Source organism: Ursus americanus, chromosome 21, assembly GCF_024610735.1.
Source record: "Ursus americanus isolate L20-20 chromosome 21, mUrsAme1.1.p, whole genome shotgun sequence".
NCBI classification, from domain to species: Eukaryota; Metazoa; Chordata; class Mammalia; order Carnivora; family Ursidae; genus Ursus; species Ursus americanus.
Genome location: NC_142147.1, coordinates 34,081,772 through 34,104,676, shown reverse-complemented (window position 1 = coordinate 34,104,676; position 22,905 = coordinate 34,081,772). Strand labels below are relative to the sequence as shown.

The following is a 22,905-nucleotide window of genomic DNA, read 5'->3' as shown; positions in this document are numbered from 1 at the left end:
AGAGTTCCAGTTGCTCCATATCCTTCCTCAAGTTTGATGTTGTCAGGCTTCTTCATTGTAACTATTCCGATAGGTCTGCAGTTGGATCTAATTGAGTTTTAAATTTCTTTTCTCTGATGACTAATAATTTTGAAAACCTTTTCATATGTTGATCGGCCATGTGATATTCTCTTTGGGAAGTGCTTTATCAAATTTTTCCTAACTTTTTTAGATGGATGATTTTTTAAACCTTTTTTTTTTTTTTCAACTATATGCATTTTGAGGCTGTGCAATACTGTTAAGTATGTGTGAGCTGCATTCGCCATGCTTGGTGTGTACTATTTTCATTATTGTTCAATGAAAAATGTTTTACAATTTCTGCTAGGATTTGTTCTTTGTTACATGGATTATTTAGAAATGTATTTTATAATTTCAGGGGTGCCTGGGTGGCTCAGTCAGTTAGGTGTCTGCCTTCAGCTCAGGTCGTGATCCCAGGGTTCTGGGATCAAGCCCCGAGTTGGGCTCCCTGCTCAGTGGGGAGTCTGCTTCTCCATCTTTCCTCCCCCTGCTCATGCTTGTGTGCTCTCTCTCTCCTCTCTCTATCTCTGAAATAAATAAATAAAATCTTTTTAAAAATGTATTTTATAATTTTGTATGGGAAATTTTAGTGATATCTTACTGCACTTTCTAGCTTAACTTTACTCATGTTGAAAAGTATATTATGTGTGATTTCAGTCCTTTGAAATAGCTTGAGTCTTGCTCTGTGACCCATCACATAGTTGATTTCTGTGAACGTTCACATGTGCTTAGAAAGAATGTTTAATCTGTGGTTGGTTCCACTTATCCCTGCATATCAATTAGGTCTTTTCCATCCCTCTAGTTTCAATTATGCTGTATTCTTACATTTAAGATATGTCTCTTCAAAGCACCAGATACTAGGGTACTTGTTTTCTTTTTCCCTATAACAGTCTTTGTCTTTTAAGCAAACAACTTAGTTCATCGACATTTCATGTAAGTATTGATATGTTTAGTTTAAAGCTATCCTTTTACTGGTTACCTTCTATTAGTTTTTTCTATTCTTTATTACTTTTCTTCTACTTTCTTGACTTCCTTTGAATTAATTTTTCTTTGTTATTCTTCCACCCATCCCCCTCATTACCTTGACATGCATGCACTCTTTGTGGTTCTTTAAACAGTTGCTTAATTGACTTACCAACGTCCACCATGACTTGGTATTTTTGCTCCCTTGTAGATCAGGCCAGGACCTTTGAACCCTTGCACACCACGCCCCACCATCCTGAGTTATATGTTATAGTCCTTATAAAGGGACCCCCACAGGATGTTATTACATTTGTTTTATACAGTCAACATTCATTTGGCTTTTCCAACAAGGTAGTTACCCTTTTGCGGCTTCTCATTCCTTCTCATTCTCTCCATGCTTGCCCTTGAGGTCATTTTTCTTTAGTATTTCTTTTTCTTTTTTTTTTAAGATTTATTTATGTATGTGAGAGGGAGAGAGACTACGGGGAGGGGCAGAAGGAGAGAGAAACTTTAGCAGAGCTTGGGGCCCGCAGCAGGGCTTGATCTCACAACCCTGAGATCATGACCTGAGCCAAAACCAAGGATCAGATGCTTAGCCAACTGCACCACCCAGGGGCCCCCTTCTTGAGTATTTCTTTAACGTGGGTGCTTGTGATAAAATCTGTTTTCGTGTTTCTGGAAATGTCTTCATTTCACCATTTTTGAAGGATATTTTAACTTCAAGGGCATAGAAGTTCAAGTTAGCATTTGTTTTCTTTCAGCATTTTGATGTCTTTGAGGAAATATGTTTTTATATTTTATCTGGCTCTATTGGATAAGCTCTCAGCAAGAGAAGCGATCCTAATTATCTTCCTTGCCATTAGCAGAAGCAAAGTTCCTAAGTCTTTCTTATACCATCTGGTAAGGCTCAGCTCTCCCTGTCCTTCTATGATATTTTATTTGTATCAAAATTAAAACCCTGTTAAATTTCTTGTTATTACGATTGGGTCCACTATCCCTTCCTCCTGGTGACATATCATGGGAAAATCCAAGGGAATGTTCCATAGCTTTATAAGTGTTGAAGCAAGACGTTTCATAAGACGTTCATTCTTTCACCACATGTTTACAGAGTTCCCATGATGTTCCAGGTGCTGTTCTTGGTGCTGAGAATACAACAGTGAGTAAAATGACTTGGTTCCTGTCCTCACGGAGAAGCCTAAATTCTAATTCGGGAGACAGACCAGTAAACAGACAATTACAATATAGCTATGAGAGACATATCTCTGGAAATCTTTCAGGTTGATATTAATCATCTGACATTTCTTTATCTTGCCAACAATGATATCAAAAGTGACTTTGTCAAATCCCATGCTGAATCCCAAATCTGTGTTTACTCATTCCACTAATCGGTAGGGTCATCCTAATCCGACATATTTACTTATTGGTCAGCCATGTTAGGTCCTAGTAACTGTCCAGTCCTCTTCTAAGATTACCCAAACCACTCTTTTTCTAAGAGCCATGAAGAGAATCAGTTTCCCCTCTGCTCCATGGTTTTCAGAAGACATTTTCTCTTTTTAAAAAAGACAAAAATTAGGAGCTTAGGGCTTTCAGAGCTCAGAAGCGCTTCTCAGAGTAATTAATCTATAAATATGCTCATGACATCAAAGGTGTTTGCTGATAAAATCCAAATCTGGATTTTAGCATTATAGAGAAAGTTATCCTACCTTTAAGTTTAGAAATGTTTTACATTTTTTAGTTTCTATACTGTGTAATCTTCTTACAAATCTTTGGTGTGATTCTGGCTGATAATTTCCTGGGTGTGTAATTAAATAATCGGACTGCAACTAAAAAATAAAATTGCCTAGATCAGTACTTCCCAACTTTCGTACTTCATAACCAGGACAATCTTTTTAAAAGGAGAGAGATGTACATTGAGTCTCCATTATTTAACTTTGCCAAGTGAGAATGCATTTAAAAATCAACTATCAACAGTCTACAAAAGAAAAGGTATTTTAACACACACAAAAAAAAAAAACCAAAAATGCACACAGTCTCAGAATGAAATGTGGTCTCATACTGAATAAATTTAGCTTTATGAGAAATTTTCTATGCTGTCTTCACTCTTCAGAGAGCACCCCGCAGATGGCAAAAGTTTTGTCACTAACTGTCAACAGGGAATGAATTGCCATTTGGGAACCAAAGTGAGAAAGCTATAGGGCCCTGCTCCTAAGACAATAGAATTTCATACTCATGAGATGTAGGGAATAAGTTCTAGATTCTGTGAACAGGAGATGGCATGCTAAATCCTGATATTTCTGTCTGTGCTCTTGTTCTTGGGCTCATTTCTCTCTCTTCTCAGCGCTAACCACAGCAAAGAACAAAACAGCATCAAGGACAGAAAAGTCAAACACACACACATTAACATAAGCTCATTAGCCCATTTCCCTTGCCTCTCCTACATTGTGTATCAAAGCAATAACATGAGTAAAGAGCCAGCTTGAAAGATCCCTGAGTTCTATTTTGACACTGTGTGTCAAAACAATAACAATAGGGAGGGGGGAGGCGGGTGGGGGGATCGGGTAACGGTGATAGGTATTAAGGAGGGCACTTGTGGTGATGAGCCCTGGGTGTATACAGAACTAATGAATCGTTGAACACTACATCAAAAACTAATGATGTACTGGGGCGCCTGGGTGGCACAGCGGTTAAGCGTCTGCCTTCGGCTCAGGGCGTGATCCCGGCGTTCTGGGATCGAGCCCCACATCGGGCTCCTCCACTATGAGCCTGCTTCTTCCTCTCTCACTTCCCCTGCTTGTGTTCCCTCTCTCGCTGGCTGTCTCTATCTCTGTCGAATAAATAAATAAAATCTTTAAAAAAAAAAAAAAACTAATGATGTACTGTATGCTGGCTAGGTGAAAATAATAAATAAATAAATAAATAAATAAATAAATAAATAAATAAATACATAAATAAATGTCTTTAAAAGTACCCAAAAAAGAAAAAAAACAAAACAAAAAACAAAAAACCCCAACCCAATAACATTAGTAAAGAGCCAGCTTGAAAGATCCCTGAGTTGTATTTTGACTCATCCGCGTTTTTTACTGACACGGGTTCTCTACCTATACAGCTCTATTTCTCATGAATACATTAAGGAATCAACATGTATAAAAATATTTCTGCCCATGCCTCCAAATCACTCTCCTTTCTTATTCTCCCTTAAATGCCTTGAAATTAGTCTACATCCTCTGTCATCACTTCCTTTCCTCCCTCGTGGGAAGGGCCAGAGTGTGAAAATTCTACTCTGAATTGAGGGGGATAACGGCAAGAAAGACCCATTCTCACTAGGCAGAAGGAAGTCCGCGTACCTCCTTCCACGTGGGGTGGCCAAGCCCGAGCAACCGTTCCGCCAAGGCACTGATGATAATACAACTTCTGGAAGCAATTCTTAAATGTGCTCCAGAGATAGTAACCAGTTTTCACTGGCCCACGGTGAGATGATGGTCACCAGTAAGCACATCAGCTGAGTGTTCATAAGATGGAATTCATCAGTTTCAAGGATTATAGCCTTCCTCTCTTTTTGGCATTAAAATATATTTGGGTGAATGAAATGGCGGTGAGAGGATACCACAGTTTAGTTGTTGTTTCTGTGTTGATGCCCTTACTTGGCAAAATTAAAAGCTGGCAAGCCTACATGTCTCCCCAGATTTGGGTCTGAAATCTTAACCAGTGTTCAAAATTCAAAAACGTGGGAGCCCCACTAGTAGACAGTATGGTAGCTTTGAGTTAGCTAAGTTCTGGGTGGAAATCCAGCTCTGCTGGTTACTTGACCGAGCCACAGTCTCTGACCAAGAGTGGGATAATAATTTGTGCCTCATGTTGGTTATAAAGATAATCTCCGTAAAAGACCTGGTATATCAGAGTTCTCAATGGCAGCCATTGTCACAAGAATCTTTTTGGTCTCAACAAGAGCTCCTTTCTTTCGGTTTCTGTCCCTTTTCTTGGGATCTGCAAATTGAGAAGCAGGGGCCGAAGGCAACCAATGTACAGTTTGGCATGGCTTGTCTCATATAGTCGTGGCTCCCGGGCTGAAGTTTCACAGAAGGAAACACACTTGCATCTGTGTCTCCAGAAGGGAGATTAAATCTTGGATGAGCCTATTAGGAAGACAGCATTTCAAAATTTGGGAGCACAGCTGAATACCAAAAGTAAATTACACTATAAGCCAGATGTTCCAGGAACAACTTCTCCATTTTTTTTTTCTTTTGCCTGAAGGGAAACTTTTCGTTCATAAAGAAAACAATGAGCAGAAATTGCTATCGCAAAATTGTTCATGGTTATTTAAGATGAGCCCGTTCGAAAATAATCAAAGATGTGCACAATGATTTATAGAGGAAGTTGTTCATTTCAGTGTTATTTATCATATGTAAAACATAGAAGCATCCTAAATGGCTAACCATAAAGGATTTGTTATATAAATGACGGTACTTTCATTTGATGGACTGCTATACAGCTATTAGAAATCATGTTGTTGAAGAATATTTAATGACTTGCGAAAATGTTTGCAATATTTTTTGAGCAAGGAGAGCAGGCTACAAAGTAGGAGAATCTGTCGTATGATCACATTTTATGTCCTTATAACACAGATATCAGCTGGAACTTCCTAGTTGGGATCCAGCTAAGATTGGCTCGAATTCCCCATCTTGTGGCCTGGGGTCGTCAAAGCCTTGCCTAGATTCTTCGAGATCCTAGAGACATCTCATAGTTGCTTCTGCCTCATGTCAGTCACTGCTTCTCTCTACCATTCTGAACTCAGTGTGAAACTCAACTTCTCTTTTCTGTTTGCAAAACAAAATGTATAGCAGCAAAGTCAACTGTAGCAAAGTTCCTCCTAATTTTAATGACCTGGGAGTTGGGCCTGGGAGAGAGGGAGGGGTGGAAGAACCATGTACATCACTGTAAGCGGGTGAATAGTGGCTCCAAAAAGATACGTCCATGTCCTAACTCCACAAACCTGTGAATGTGACATTATTTGGGGAAAAAACGGTCTTTGCCAATATAATTCAGTTAAGGATTTTTTTTTTAACTTTTTAATTTTTTTATGGTGAAAAAGTCTATGTTTCGATTTAGCCAACTGGACTCAGTTGAGATGATCCCAGTTTGGTTGGCAACATCCAAAGCATCATCGTCAGGAGCCATTTGGACATATGCCTTCTTCTCTCCATCAGGCCTGATCAGGGTGTTGACCTTGGCCACGTCCAGGTCCTAGAGCTTCTTCACAGCCTGTTTGATCTGGCGCTTGTTAGCCTTGATATCCACAGTGAACACAAGTGTGCTGTTGTCTTCTATTTTCTTCATGGCTGGCTCAGGAATCAGGGAGAACTTGATAATGGCATAGTGGTCAAGCTTGTTTTTCCTGGGGGTGCTCTTGTGAGGATATTCGAGCTGCCTTCAGAGACGCAGTGTCTTGGGTCATAGGAGGGTAAGTCACCTGTGGATCTTTTGTGTGTGTGTGACGGTGGATGCCTTTCAGCACTGCTTTCTTGGCCTTCAAAGCCTTCGCTTTGGCTTCGGCTTTGCGGGGGGCAGTGGCTTCCTTCTTCAGCTTCGGCACCATCTTTGTGAAAGGAAGTGAAGGATCTTTAGATTAGATCATTCCGGATTAGGGTGGACCCTATATCCAATAACAGGTATCCTTATAAGAGATAGAAGAGAAAAACACCGAGGGAAATATGGGGTGAAGGCCACGTGAAGATGGAAGCAGAGATGGGAGAGATGTGGCCAAAGCCAAGGAACATGTAGAGCCTCCAGAAGCTGGAGACAAGGAAGGTTCTCCCCTAAAGGCTTCAGAAGGAGCATGGCTCTGCGCCTACCTTGACTTCAGACTTCTGGCCTCTGGAGCTATAAGGGAGCACATTTCTGTTGTCTAAGCCACTCAGCCTGTGGTAGTTTATTATGGAGACTAACACAATCACCACCGTGCATGAAACAGTGACAGGAACTCTACCTACTAAGAAGGTCCTTTATGTCCTCCTCTCTTCACCACAGTGGACTTCACTGACCTCATAGATGGTTCCTTGAGCTTCTCTCACTTTCTCTTTAACCCCCTCCTCTTCCTCTTTTCCTTACTGTGGCATGGCCTTTCGCTTCACAGCTCACTCTGCGCCTACTCCCAACAAGCACCTTCCAGAAGCACTTTACCACAGCCTTCCACATCCTTCTAGGGCAGCTTCATCCTTCTAGTAGCCCAGCACACTACCGTCGGACTCCCCTGCCTCAGCTCTTTGACTCAACCCACATTCAGTCCATGAAGGAATCTTGCTGGCTCTGCCTTCGAAATATACCCGGTGCCTGACCACTCTGCTGCTTCTAACCCGGTCCGAGCCGCTATCACCTCCCACATGGACTGTAGCAAGAGCCTCCTGCTACGTCCCTCAGAGGCCACCCTTGGTTCCTCTCTGTCTGCTTTCAACCAGCACCAGAGAAATCATTGTATAACCTCAATCCTGTCACACCACCCTTCTGCTGCAGACCCACCAAAGGCTCCCCATCTCGCCCAGAGTAAAAGCCAAAATCGCCTTAAATGGCTTCAAGCCTGGGTGTTTGGGCCCCTGTAGCTCTTTGACCACATCTCTGACTTCTGTCTCCTCATTTGCTCCATTGTAGTCGCAAGGGCCTCCTCGCCACTCCTCAAACCCACAGGCACACGCCTGCCTTGTAGCCTCGCTCCGCTATTTCCCTCTGCCTGAAATGCTCTTGTTAACTTGCCTAATTCCCTCCTCCTATATGTCCTCGCTCAAAGGTCTCCTGCTCAATGCACCCTGCCCCCACTTCCTTTCCCCTTAACACGCTCCGCATTTCCCCATGAAAATAACCTGAGCAGCAAATGCATGGCAACAACAAATTCTACAATCGGTCATCTAGCTACCGAAAGCAAAATGGTTGTCGCGAGGGTGATATTTAAAATGAAGTATGAGGGGTGCCTGGGTGGCTCAGGCAGTTAAGCGTCTGCCTTTGGCTCAGGTCATGATCTCAGGGTCCTGGAGTCGAGCCCCATGTCAGGCTCCCTGCTCAGTGGAGAGTCTGCTTCTCCCTCTCCCTCTGGCCCTCCCCCCCAAGCCAGCTCGTGCACTCATTCTCTTTCTCTCAAATAAATAAACTCTTTAAAAAAAATGAAATATGAAATTTTTTCCCCTAACTACTGATCATTGTCATTGGGGGCATATAACTCAGAAAGAACTCAAATACTTCGATTTGGCTGATTGATTTGGCAAGGTGGAATGGCCTTGCCAATTATACGATGATGGATTTCTTCCATAAGTTGAGTGAGGTAAATCGGTGACAAAGTTGCTGTAAAACCTATTTAAGAAACTTGATAAGATTAAAGTATTTTAGCAAAAATACAACACTCACAATACGGCATTTGTATTGAAATTAACTGTTTTGATTTACCCAACTCTGAGCACACCTGGTTAAACCAGATGTCCCTGAGTGGCAGGACAGCGGCCACCCCGCAGAGCCACCCCACGGATAGGCAGGAGCCTCTCCCCGTGCTCTCTTTCCTTGCACATTCCCAAGTCCTGTGGTCCATGTGGTGCCCTGGCATTGCCCCATTTTGTGTCCTACTCTCGCTCAGCTTGGCCTCATTCCACAGGACTCGAGGGAGTGGTGTTTTAAAATTTTTTTAAAAGATTTTATTTATTTATTTGACAGAGAGAGAGAGCACAAGCAGGGAGAGAGGCAGAGAGAGAGGGAGTAACAGGCTCCCCGCTGATCAGGGAGCCCGACGTGGCACTCGATCCCAGGACCTCAAGACCATGACACAAGCCAAACGCAGATGCTTAACTGACTGAGCCACCTAGGCGTCTCATGAGAGTGGTGTTTTTAGACGCTGGGAGGGGACGAAGGGAGTGAGAAGGGAGCTCTGCAGCCTGGCCTCAGGATGGATTGTCTCTAAGAGATATTCACACTCTGAAAATGACCAAAATTAACACTCCAACACCCTGGGGTGTTACTCTTGTTAGGAGGCCTCAGGAAAATAGGAAGGAAGCAGAAGTAAGAGGAAAGAGAGAGGAAGTAAGAGGAAAGAGAGAATGAGCCCGAGATATTTTGCAAGGCAAAAGTAAACGGCTACGAGAGAGAAGGAAAAGAAGGGGATGACAAAATGACAGCCAGTGCCGGGTGTTGCTGGAGATAAGGAGTACACCTGTGGACATGAGGTTCAGACAGGTGGGCGTCCCCATAAATACCTCCCAGGGGCACGATCATATATGTCTGGGAGTCCCTCGTGCAGGGTTAAGAGTTGAAACCAAGGAGCGCCTGGGTGGCACAGCGGTTAAGCGTCTGCCTTCGGCTCAGGGCGTGATCCCGGCGTTCTGGGATCGAGCCCCACATCAGGCTCCTCCGCTATGAGCCTGCTTCTTCCTCTCCCACTCCCCCTGCTTGTGTTCCCTCTCTCGCTGGCTGTCTCTGTCTCTGTCGAATAAATAAATAAAATCTTAAAAAAAAAAAAAAGAGTTGAAACCAAGATAACTAAAGAGTTCTTTCAGGCAAAGGGTGTAGATGGAGAAGGAAAGAAAGCTGGAGGTTGAATCTTGGGTTTTACCTAGTTAAGAGCTGGGAAGAAAGTGCAAAGGAGGCAAAGAACGAAGATGGAGAGGAGGGGATGAAGGAGGAGGAGACGGAGGAGGAAGAGACAGAGACAAGCATAAACAGGGGAGTGTTAGTCAAAGGAGAAGGGGTTCCGAAGGAAAAGGGGGAGAGTGATACTACCAGGGACAGAAATTCAAATACTAGGCAACTAGCAAGGAGAGGTTCTTTGCAAAAAGGAAAATCTAACAAATGGTAAATGTTAATTTGTCTTGCATAACTGAATCCCTGATGAAACATCTGTGCAAGAATGGCATTTCGTGTCATATAATGAACTCGTCGCACTCGCAGGATTGCCTTTAGTTTTGTAGACGCAGCTGAATAGGATACACGTTGCTTTTCCAAGAAACACCACCTGAAAGCTCCTTACAAACGAGAAGGGAGAAAGAAAAGGAACTTCATTTCTGTGCCGTGCATACCTATTCATATCGTATTGTACTGCCATGCTCTCTGAGGGAGGAGCACCTTTGGGTATGCTGTGGGTTAGGTAAACACCCACTAAATATTGATGCCTGCATAATTAGAATGACTAAAATAATCCTGGCATAAAATTACCCTAGCAGTTAGAAGAGAGACAAAATGAAGTAATTTGATCATGAAAATTAATACAAGTCGACTCTCGGTTTTCAAGGCAGCTAATTGGAAGCCATTTATTATTCAAAGCCCACTTTTGCTTGTGGTTTGCACTCTTTTCTCCTTGCCCTGAGAAAGAGGAAGATGGGAGGAGAGGCCCGGGGGCAAAGCTGACATATGGGGGCAAAGCTGACATATGGGGATGGTGGAAAGGAGAAGTATGCTTACTTCTCTAAGCGGCTCCTCATCTCTTACCTGTATTGATTTTGTCATCTAGGACGTGCGTCTGTGGGCGTGGCCAGTGGAATTGGCGGTCCTGTTCTCTCCTGCTCAAATGACATTGCAATTGCAACAAGACAGACATTATTGTGGATGTAGTCTTTTTTTTTTAAGCTTTCATTTATGTATTTGTCAGAGAGAGAGAGTGCACGAGCATGGGGAGAAGCAGGCAGGGGAGAAGCAGCCTCCCCACTAAGCAAGGAGCCCGATGAGGGACTCAGTCCCAGGATCCTGGGATCATGACCTGAGCTGAAGGCAGGGGCTTAAGCGACTGAGCCACCCAGGAGTCCCATAGTGTAATCTTTTTTAAATAACAGTTTTATTGAGCTTTATTATTCACATATCCTAAAAACCCACCCACGGAAAGGGTGATTTACGAATCAGTGGTTGGTAGTGTTCACAGAGTTGTACCGTCATCACAATATTTCATCACTGTAGAAGAAACCCTATTCCCATTAGCACTCACTCCTCATTGCACCCCATATGTCCCAGCTGCTGGCCACCACCAATCTGCTTTCTGTCTCTACGAATTTGCCTATTCTGGACATTTCATATAAATGGAATCATGAAGTATGTGACTGGCTTCTGAAACTGGCTAATAAAAACACGAGCACACCGTTTTCTAGGTTCATCCGTGGTGTAGCATGTATCAGTACGATGGCCCCTGACCTAAGACTTAGGATGGTTCGACATTTGATTTTTCAACTTTACCATGGTGAGGAAGCAATGCGCCTTCAGTAGAAACTGCACTTTGAATTCGGAATTTGGGATTTGGATCTCTTCCCCAGGCTAGCGATACTAGCAATATTTAGGGTGACCCTCTCTCACAGGGCTTGGCAGCAGCAGCCAACGCTCCCAGTCAGCCACACGATCACAAGGATAAACAACCATTCTGTTTGTCACTTTCAGTATAGTATTTGATAAATTACATAAGATACTCAACACTCTATTATAAAACAGGCTTTGTGTTAGATGATTTTGCCCACCTGTAGCCTAATAGAAGTATTCTGAGCACATTTAAGGTAGGTTCAGCTAAGCTACATTGTTCAATAGGTTAGGTGACGTAAATGTATTTTTGACTTAGGATATTTTCAACCTACGATGGCTTTCTCAGGACATAACCCCACTGTAAGGCAAGGAAGGTCTGTACTTGGTTGCTTTTTACAGCTGAATAATATTGTTTGTATGGATGTACCACGTTTTATTTACCCATTCACCCAGTGATGGACATTGGGATTATTTCTTCTTTGGAGCTACTGTGCATAATGCAGATGTGAACATTTCACACGTGTCGTCTTGAAGGTGATCTGTAGCAAGAGCAGCTAACATTGCCCAGCAGGTATCTGTAGGGGTCACAGACCTCACCTCATCTCGTCAGTTCAGGACTCCTCTGTGCAGAGTCGGCATTCAAATCCCCACTGCTCTGACTCCAGGGTCTGTTTCTTCCTTGCTATACTTCCTCTAAGTCTAAAGACTAGAAAGGGAAGTTATTCATTGCTTCACGCTCACTACTCTGCTCTAGGTAAGACATTAGTTATGACACCTCCTAGATGATCACAACACATTCTGCTTGAAAACCGCCAACCCTGAAAGTGTGACCTCCTGGAGAAATGATCTCGAGGGGCAGAAGGAAGCCCTCAAAGTGTGTGAGTAGTATGCAGAACCGTATCTCCCCTTTCCTCCCAGCAGAGACATAGCCAGCACCTCTCCATCTCTCAGACATACCACACTCCATCCTGACTCTACACTTTTGCCCTGTTATTTCTTCCACCAAAATGTCCCTTTCTTCTCTTCCTGAGCCACCTCCTACTCATTCGTTAGGGCTCGTGTCATAAGCCACTTCCTCAGGAGACACTTGAGAAGCTGTGCCTGAGGAAATCACAGGGATTGGAGGGAAACCCCACTCCTCAGCAACCTCAATATGGAGCAAGCTTAAAAAGCACAGCATTATAGGAGCCTGGTGTGTGGCAGATGCCACTGGTGTCCCACTGCCATCCCCTCACACCTACTGGAATTGGAAAAGAGAGGGAAAATCAGGGACACTGGGAAACATATGGACACACATAACGTGGAAACTCAGAGATAGAGGGTTAAAATCCACATCCAGAGTGAATATTCAGGAGTCTCATGGAGCCTCATCCATCATTCGTCATCCATTTTCCACTATCCACTATCCATCCAAGCACTACTGATTGAGCTGAGATACCCCCTACCCCTCCACGCATTTATCAGGCACTCTGCTCAGCACCGTGTGTATTCAAAGACGGAGATGGAAGTCTAAAATAAGAAATTGGAGGGGAAATAAGAGTAGATGTGGCCTTGAAGCTGGAAGCTGGAACAAACGGGCTGGGCACGTAGGGGAGACTTCTGGAGCAAACCGGCTGGCCCAGCACGGGTGCGGATGGACGTGAAACCTGCACATCATAGAGATGCCGAGACCTCCGGCCTTCCTAGAGAGACCCGGAAGTGGCCCTCCGAGGCCGGTTCGACTCCATGGGGGCGGAGCCGAGGCGGCGGCGGGCTCGCGAGGCCTGGGCGCCGGGCCTGTAGCTCTCCGCAGTCGCTGCCGTCTTCTGCCGCTGTGAGTGGGCCGGGGTCGGGAGAGCCGCCGCCTCGGCCCCGCGGGGTCCGGAGCCGGGCCGGCGGGAGCTCCGAGAGCGGCTGTGCGCGGCCCCGCCTGTCCCTGCGCGCGGTGGCCGGCCAGGCAGCAGGTGGGACTGGGCTCGGCAGTGAGTGACGCCCACACTCGTGGCGGGAACTGCCCCCTTTTCCAGCTCTCTGTCGGCTCGCAAGGAGCCAGGAGCGCCGTGCCTTTTTCTAGAATGTCGCGGAGGCCTCAGACACTGACCGGTGGGGGGGGGGGGGGTGTTTTTTCTTTTCTTGTTTTTTGTAAGACCAGACCCCAAGCTCATTTTCATCAGGCATCTGTATCTAGCTAGACTTGATGATTTGTTTTCATCTTAGTTCTTGGAAATATTACCTTCCCTTACGACAAACGATTCTGGTTTCCCAGTTAAAGTGGGAATGTGAGGTTCGCACTTAAAATGAATGTATTTCTTGTTAAAAGGTAAATAGATTTAAACAAAACATAAATGGTAAGTAATAGTAGCAGAGGTACCAGGTTGACAGACTGTGAAGGTGGTTAAATAAACACTGCATAGTCCCAACCCCACGCCGGCGGGGGGGGGGGGGGGGGGGGCGGTACTCGCACAATTAAGAGCCCAGCCTTGGCAGGGCAGGCAAGGGAGTGCGCCTGGGTGGCGCAGTCCATTTGGACTCTTGGTTTCAGCTCAGATCTTATCTCTTGGTCGTGAGATTGAGCCCCGCGTGGGCTCTGAGCTCACTACGGAGTCTACTTGAGTTTCTCCCTCTTCCTCTGCCCCTCCCCACTGAACGCCATCTCCCCCCCCACACACACCCCAATCTCTGAAATAAATAAATCTTTTTAAAAAAAGCCCAGACTGGGGAGTGGTGCACATCCAGCTTCAAGCCCTGGGTCTAGCTCAGCCGCTTGCAACGAGTTCTGGGCCTGGAGTTTAAGATTTTTTTTCTTCCAGTTAATTGAGGTAATTGACATAACACTGTAGTTTTAAGGTGTACAATGTGATGATTTGTTATACTGTGAAATGATAACTACAGTAAGGTTTGTTAACATCTCAGGCATCTCACATAATTAGTTTTTTGTGTGTGCTGAGAGCTCTAAAGATCTTGTCTTGGCAACTTTGTAGTAGGGTATTGTTGACTGTAGTCACATATACTGCTGTGTATTAGAGCCCCAGAACTCATTCTTATTACTGGAAATGTGTACCCTTTACCCCTGCCCCTGGTAACCACGATGCTACCCCCGTGGGGTATATTGACTTTCCACTTAGTGCTATGCCTTCAGCTAATTTTCTTCCCAAATGTGTTTGGCCTTGTAGGTTGTATACCTCACATCCCTTTTACCTGCATCAGGGTTCCTCCCCTTATCATCTTTACTGACTTCATCTTTATTGCTTTGACTGCTTTATATTAAGCAAAAATAATTTTCATATCACGTGTGGAATTTGAACAGCACTATTTCTAAACCGTCTCGCCTCAATGTAGTTTCCTGATCTCAATACAGTAAGAACACAGTTACTTTTGCCTCTAGGTAGTACTTGGGTAGTAATTTAAAACCTACCACCACAGAGTTAAACCACTTGGAGCTGTTTTTATCTTCCTTGAAGCAAACATAGTAAAATTTTATTTTTATGAAAGCAGCCTTCAGTTCTCCTATCTGTTCTGGCCTCCAGTGGCACCTAGATGTGTTTATTGCATTATAACACCAGAGGGTTCGTAGCGTCATCTTCTCGAACTCATGGGATGAAGGAACTGTGTGGCTAATCTAGGGTTCTTATTACTGATCCTTAGCATTTAATTAGGTCTTTGTAAATCTAAAGTACCCATAGTCATTTTTATGAGTTTTCTCATAACTTCCCTGTGAGATATCAACTTTATTACCCTCACTTTTATCTTAGTATTATCAAGAGGTCAGGTGGATTTAAATTTCATTTTTTCCTGTTTGTAATTAAGATTCCTTTTTCTGGATCATGTACTTAACTTTAACCCGTATCCACTAGAATGACTGCTCAGGTCAGATGTGACCCTTCACCCTCCACCCAGAAGAAAGCAGTTACTAAGCTGGGTTTTGAAAGAGACTTAAAGCAATTGTGATTATCAGCGTGGGTCTCAGTGCCCAGCCCCAGAAGGAATCAGATGGTAACTAATTAATAAAAGAGAAGCCATGAAGTGTGTAAAGATCAGGCAGCTGGTTGAAGAAAAACTGTGTCTACTCTTCTCCCTTCTGGCTTAGTGTTCTTGGGGGTTTCTTGCAGTTTTCTGAGAACTGTGTCTACTGCATTTTTTTCCTATGCTTATTGATGTAGGGAGCCAGGAAGGGAGGAGGTGGCTCCTGGCGGTAATGCTCATGGCTGGTAACCTGTGAAGGTTTTATGCACCTGGTGGACAGGCTTCTTTTCCTTGCTGTTTGTCTTGCTAAATCATTACTTTTTCCTTACTTATTGCCACCTTTCTCATCTGACCCTCCTGTTGAGGTCAGTTATATAAATTCTTGCTTCAGATCATTGTGGAATTAGCTGGAAGGTAATGAGTAGCATGAATAGGCCTGGCAGGTACTCTGAAGCATTAATAATTTGAATTTGTACATGCCCAGCATGACTAATGTGCATGTGGGCCATGGCTGACCTGTGGTCCTCTGACTGCACTGGAATGTGCAATTTTAAAAACAAAGAATAATTAGAGAGTTGGAGGAATTTCTTCTGGAATTTTCTTTATTTTTTTAATCTGGTTTTCAATTTTCTTTTTTTATTTTTTATTTTTTATTATGTTACATTAGTCACATACATACAGTACATCATTAGTTTTTGATGTAGTGTTCCATGATGGAATTTTCTTAATTGGGCTCTGAGGCCTGGTCCATTTTCTGAATCCCTATTGTGGAATTCTTGTGGAGATACTAAGAATATCTTAAACTTTGTTATCTGGCATTCTCTTAATCAAAATAGAACGTCTGTTAACCAAATGGAACATTTCTAAAACCTGTGTGAGCTGTTTCAGTGAATGACCACACACCCTTCAGACTTCACCTGGACGCTGACCACAGGAGTCTCAGTTGTTGGCCAGCTCCTGTCCTGTTTTCAGCTCAGCACACTGGCATTTCTTCCTCACAGCTAAGCCTCTAGCCCAGTCCCATCACCCTTAACTGAGACTCTTGGCTGTTGCCAGTCTCTCCCTCCTCCAGGGAAGGCTTGACCTTTGGCAAGGACCAAAGGGAGCATGCCTGTTCAGTAAACCTACAAAGGCTTTCAGCTATCTACAGAATAGAATCTACACTCCCCACCAGGAACTCAGAGGTGTCTCAAAGCTGACCCCAGGCCATCTTTCCCACCTTAATCACCAGCTACTTGGTGATTCGGCTTCAGTTTCCGTACCAGCCACAGTGGAGTCACCATATTAATTGCCCAACACAGCCTTCCTGTTACTGTTCCATTCATTAATGGTGCTCCCTCAGCCTGTGGTAACCCTCTGCCTCATCTCAGCTCGCTTAAAGCTTCCTGTTGTCCTGATTCAGCTCTGTGCCCACTCCTCAGTGAAGTCTTCTCTGTTACGCCCTTCAGAATCAATCTCTCTCGACACCCACCTCAGTGCTCCGACAGCACCTTGCTTACACCAATGTAGAACAATAATCTTGTTTTCTCCTTTTTGGCTTGTAGTTTAGATATTTGCAAAAGGCTCTCTCCATCATAAGTTCCAGAAAGCAGGAAGTCTCATTTAGCTTTGTGTTTTCATTCCATAATCCAGAATTTCTTAGAAGATGAGTTAAAGGAAAATAGCAGTGTTTGTTGACAAACATAAGGATGACTCTTCTTTTATTTTATTTTAATGTTTTTTTATTACATTATGTTAGTCACCATACAGTACATCCCTGGTTTCCGATGTGAAGTTCGATGATTCGTTAGTTGCGTATAACACCCAGTGCACCATGCAATACATATTGCAAGGATGACTCTTATACCCTGCAGGGCCCTGCGTCATTTGTGCCCGTTGTAATTTTACTGAACTGGATGTAATTCACAGTGTCCAAGATTGTCCATAATTTGAACAAGTATTTGTTGAGCACCTGCCCTGTTCTGGGTTCTGGTACAGACGTGCCAGTGGAAAAGGCAGAAGGTCTCAGTTCTCATGGAACTTACGTTCTGCTGGAAGAAGAGCAATCGTTTAAAAAAGTAGATAGATAGGGGCGCCTGGGTGGCACAGCGGTTGGGCGTCTGCCTTCGGCTCAGGGCATGATCCCGGCGTTCTGGGATCGAGCCCCACATCAGGCTCCTCTTCTGCTGTGAGCCTGCTTCTTCCTCTCCCACTCCCCCTGCTTGTGTTCCCTCTCTCGCTGGCTGTCTCTGTCTCTGTTGAATAAATAAATAAAATCTTAAAAAAAAAATGTAGATAGATAATTTTAGGTAGTGAAATGTACCATGAAGAAACAAAGCAGTATGTAAGGTAAGGGGAGCTCTTTTAGGGGGATCAGAGAAGCGTCTCTGATTGAGCAAGTGACCTGCAAGCAGACCTAGATATTGAAGGGAAGAAGTCCAGGTGGCAGCATCAGTGACTCACGTCCACTGTGTTTGGAATCAGCGTCTGTAAGCCGCCACAGCAACTGATGGCTGCATGATGGGCGGGTTAGCTTTCTGGGCCACCTGATGGCCTCAGTACGCTCATCCAGAAGAACTTGTCAGGCTTCTTGCAACCCTGTGCTTTTGAGAGGTGTAATCAGGGTATGTGGAAATGTAATAGAACAATCCATCGCCGGACTTTAGGCTTGAAGAAAAGGAAGTTGGAGAAATGGCATCATGGAGTGGCTGTCATGTCGGCCCTTTCTTCACAAGCCTGTGAGCTTATTATCAGCGCCCCCTTTTTGCTGCAGCAGTAGGCTCGGGGGGGGGGGTCACTAACAGTGTTACATACTTCTTTCTTGTAGGTCCAGTGATCTTTTGACTGCCACACATGGACTTCCAAAAATCTCCAAAGGAAACTGTCCTCATTACAGGAGGAGGTGGCTACTTTGGTTTCCGGTCAGTGCATCAGTCACACATGTCCGTGGAATTATTTTACTGGTAGTTGCTGGAAAAAATGGAGCTTTCAATTCTGACATGAATATAGTGTCAGCTTCTACTTGATTGAATAGTGTTAAACCAGAAATGAGCTAGGTTGCCACTGCTCAGAGGCTGAAATTCAGAACTACAGATGTATTCTACTTTAAGAAAAATTCTTTGTAAAGATATTAAATGAGGGAGATAACTGATATCACCAAAAACATTTAAAAATAATAGTTATTCTTTTGCAGCTCTGTTATCATTCATAAATATTCCAAAGAATGGGTGGTGGTTTCTCAAATGGGAAAATGGAACATGTGGCTGTCACCCTATGAGAAGACATAGCCTCTCGGTGTAATTTGAGTAGATGTGTGGACCCTCAGTTTTGAATATTTGTATACTCACCTATGTAAGTAAGAGTTGCTTCACTCAGCCTCTAAAGTGAGGGACTCAGGATAAGCCCAGAAGACTTGGATCTGCCCCACATCGATTGGTAAATTATTTTATGTACTTTTCCTTAGGCATAGCTTACTAGCGATTTGATCTAACTGACTTGTTGTCATTTCAGCCTAGGCTGTGCTCTGAACCAGAGAGGATTCCATGTGATTCTGTTTGACATCAGCAGCCCTGCTCATGCCATTCCAGAAGGAATCAAGTTTATCCATGGAGACATTCGCCACCTCTCCGATGTGGAGAAAGCCTTCCAGGATGTGGATGTCACGTGTGTGTACCATATTGCCTCTTATGGCATGTCAGGGCGGGAGCAGCTGAATCGGAGCCTGATTGAAGAAGTCAATGTGGGGGGCACAGACAACATCCTCCAGGTCTGCAGGAGGAGAGGGGTGCCAAGATTCGTTTACACCAGCACTTTCAATGTTATCTTTGGAGGTCAAGTTATCAGAAATGGAGATGAATCTCTGCCTTACCTACCTCTTCACCTCCATCCCGATCACTACTCTCGGACCAAATCTATTGCAGAGAAGAAGGTGCTGGAGGCCGATGGTACCAGCCTGGTAAGACGTGACGGTGTCTTAAGAACCTGTGCTCTGCGGCCAGCCGGCATCTACGGGCCTGGAGAACAGAGACACCTTCCCAGGATAGTGAGCTACATCGAGAGGGGCCTGTTCAAGTTTGTGTATGGGGATCCTAGGAGCCTGGTTGAATTCGTCCATGTGGATAACTTGGTACAGGCTCACATTCTGGCTTCAGAGGCTCTGAAAGCTGACAAGGGCCACATTGCCTCTGGACAGCCCTACTTCGTTTCAGATGGCAGACCCGTGAACAACTTTGAGTTCTTCCGGCCCTTGGTTGAGGGCCTTGGCTACACGTTCCCATCTACCCGCTTGCCACTGACCCTCATCTACTGCTTTGCGTTCCTAACAGAAACGGTCCACTTCGTTTTGGGTCGGTTCTACAACTTCCAGCCCTTCCTCACCCGCACAGAAGTTTACAAAACTGGCGTCACACATTACTTTAGCCTAGAGAAGGCCAAGAAGGAGCTCGGTTATGAAGCTCAGCCATTTGACCTCCAGGAAGTAGTAGAATGGTTTAAAGCCCGTGGTCACGGCAGGAGTCCTGGGAATCGTGACTCTGAATGTCTTGTTTGGGACTGGCTGGTGGTCTTACTCTTGGCTTTAGCAGTTCTCACATGGCTGCCTGCTTCTGTGGTTCTTTCGCTATGAGGGAACTCGAAATAAGGAGCTGATCACACTTGCTGAGACAGTTTTCAAGAAATACGGGTTTAAATATCTATCTAGATCTAAATATTTCTGTATCTATGTAGATATCTAGATAGATAGAAATAGATATCTGGTAGCAAATTTTGGCTCTTCAAATTGCTACGTAAGAATATTCTTGGATTAAGTCTTCATCTCTTACCTTCTTGCACTAATCCTGCTGGGAGAAAAAAAAGCAAAGACAAGTTTGCAGTGTAGTTTCTTGTTTCCCTCTCCTTTACATGGGTACAGTAGATGTCCTATTGGAGCCATGGAGGCAGACTGAGAAAATTTGAAAGGTCTTGAATTTCTCTGAGCCAAAATGTACTTATTTCTGTTCCCTGCCCTCTGCATCCACTGAAAATGGACTAAAATGTGCACCGATACGGGAATGGCAAAACACTAACAGGCTTGAAAATGTGTGAGAAACACCAAATTGGGTCAGATCCCTGTAGACCAACCCTCTGAGGAGATGGTGGCTGTTGAGAGGCAGTAACTCTTCATTCCTGTAGGATTTAGGAATTAGTTTTTGCCCTTTATGATACAAGGGCGGTGCACCTGTGTGACCACATAGTCATGTTTGGTTTTGAAACAAACAGAATTTTGTCTTACCTCATAGGATTCTTTTGAGGATTAAATCAGACAAGACATCTAAAGTTCCACTCAACACACACAAGCCATTGTTTTTTTTAATGTCGTTGCTCTTTATTCCTTAGGAGGGTTTTCTTCCTCAGGGAATTCTGTTCAGAGGGTGCTGTTGCCACTAACCTTTCTGGAATGTCTTTGTGGTAAGCCCTCAGAGTCTGCAACAAGCGGGTCTGAATATACTCAGTGTTAAGTTTTGGTCTCTGAGCGTAGATTGAAGTTTAGGAACAGCTACAGATCTGATTAAGGAAGATGATTGAGCTAATGATGCCACTTGTAATTTAAAAATGAAACATAGCTCTCAGCTAATAAACTGGTTTTCTTTCGGGAAGAAGTTGGGTTTTTGGAAGGCAACTTCCAGTGAAGAATGTTCTGAACAATGGTGTTTTTGTCTGCCCCCCCCCACCCCGAGGACTGCCGTGGAAGACATTCAGGTGCACTGTCGCACAGGAACCAAAGTGAAAAGACAGACTCCGTACCCATTCCATGATTCCAGCTTCAGAAAAGACATTATTAAAGCAGAAGGCAGGTAGATTGCTGCCGAAGGTTACATTAGAGTCGTGTTGAGATGATCTGAAGAAAGAGGAAGCTAGGTGAATAGCCCCTGGTAAATGCTGCCTGGATGTTTTGGAAAAAGTGCTCAACTTCGTCCCAGAAGACCTGCAACCATGAATGAAGATACCGTGTGTGGCCTTAATCCAGTAACGGAAACCTCTTCGTTTCCTCATTTCAGAAATAGGAATGACTTGTATTTGCCTTTTCTAGAAACCCACCACTCACCTCACAGGGTTTGTTGTAAGCATAAAATAAGATGTCCTGAAAGTACTTTTAATATATAAATTACGACATACATATGACGTGGTGGTAGTGTTCATTTTTGGTAAACTGTTTTTGGTGGGGGGTGGGTCAGAGGGAGAGGGGCGAGAGACAATCCCAAGCAGGCTCCACACCCAGCGCGGAGCCTGATATGGGGCTCGATCTCACAACTCTGAGATTATGACCTTAGCCGAAATCAAGAGTTAGATGCTTAACCGACTGAGCCACCCAGGTGCCCCTATCTTAAGAAGCTTTTGCTTTAGTGCGGAGTTAACTTGCGTGAGCACCCGTGACATCCCCAATAGCATGGGTGCTACAGGGCCAGTTCCCCTGTCCTCTATTGACTGACAGCCCGCTAATGGCATGGCGTGTCCACACGAGGTCACTGATGGAGTGGGTAAGTTCAGTAAAACATTTATCCACTGTCATTGAGAGGTATCGCAGACTTTCAAAACATGTTTTTAATGACGTCCTTTAAAAGAATGATAGATACTTCTTTGTTTTCTTACACCAAGTATACTGAGTATAGTGGGGGTTTTGTTTTCCACAATCAAGATATCCACATGAAATTCAGGATGGATATATGGGGTCTATTGTTATCCAGGTGTGAGGCATTTGGCTGTGCCACAACGTGTGACACTTGTCCACTGTCTCCTTGAAACATATAGTTCATTCACTGGACATGAACTCACTCTTGGTCTTTCTCCTTGTATTAATTATCTATTGTATTACCTCAAGACTTACTACAAATTACCCTGAGGCATATCATCTTAACAAATCACTCCAAGACATATGATCTTAAAACAACAAACATAACCTCCCGGGTTTTATGCGTCAGGCATTCAGGTGCAGCTGAACTAGGTTGGTCTTGCATAGGGTCCCTCATGAGGTCATCTCATGATAGCTGTCACTGCAGTCATCTAGAAGCCTGACTGAAGCCTGAGGATCCACCTCTAGGCTGGCTTATCCACATGACTGTTGGCAGGAGGCTCAGTGCCTCACCATGTAGGCATCTCCATTGACTGAACTGCTTGAATGTCTTCATGACATGGTAGCTGGTTTCTCCCAGAGCAGGAGATCTAAGAGCGTGGTGGAAGGTATAATGTTTTTCATGACTTATCCATAAAGATCACACACTGTAATTCCACAGTATACTGTTTACACAGGTCAGTCCTATTCAGTGTGGGAAGGAAGTACCCAAAGGTGTGAATACCAGAAGGTGGGGAATGTTGGGGGCCATCTTGGAGGCTGGGTTCTTGGTTCCATCCTCCGAGTCATATTTCCTTTTCCTTAAAAGGTAGCCCAAATTTACAGCTACATCGTTCTCTTAGCCTGCTACCACCCAGTAGAATCTGGGAGGTCCAAAGACCTCTTTACATTTTGTAGTGTGTCTCTTTTCAGTCCAAGCTGGTAGTGTCACAGCAAATATAATTATTTTGAACACTATGTGTCTCCTGGGAGTCTTATTCCAGTTGACTCCATTAGGCAAAAGCCACACCCACAAATTTCTTTGAGGTAAGTCCTTCTCTGCCTTGGGCTTCTGCTCAGGCTGCTGAGGGACAATACCCTTAAGACGCTTAAACAAACTTTATTATTTGAAC

The 22,905-nt window shown here is 44.1% G+C and overlaps 1 protein-coding gene and 1 pseudogene across 4 annotated transcripts in view; one reads left to right on the top strand and one right to left on the bottom strand.

Annotated features, from left to right (window-relative positions):
- The window catches only part of SDR42E1 (short chain dehydrogenase/reductase family 42E, member 1), a 28,801-nt gene extending 7,456 nt beyond the window's left edge, over positions 1-21,345 (top strand). For 2 of the 4 annotated variants that reach the window (XM_045796086.2, XM_045796084.2), the window contains 2 exons: positions 18,014-18,107; positions 18,697-21,345. In XM_045796086.2, coding sequence (XP_045652042.1) covers positions 18,040-18,107; positions 18,697-19,810 — 1,182 coding nt within the window. In that variant the 5' untranslated portion in view covers positions 18,014-18,039 and the 3' untranslated portion in view covers positions 19,811-21,345. Of the gene's footprint in view, positions 1-12,984; positions 13,209-18,013; positions 18,108-18,696 lie in introns of those variants that run through there. The other 2 variants (XM_045796083.2, XM_045796081.2) reach the window with 2 other exon arrangements.
- LOC123791415 (large ribosomal subunit protein uL23 pseudogene) lies at positions 6,079-6,613 on the bottom strand (annotated as a pseudogene).
- Positions 21,346-22,905: the final 1,560 nt, after the last annotated feature.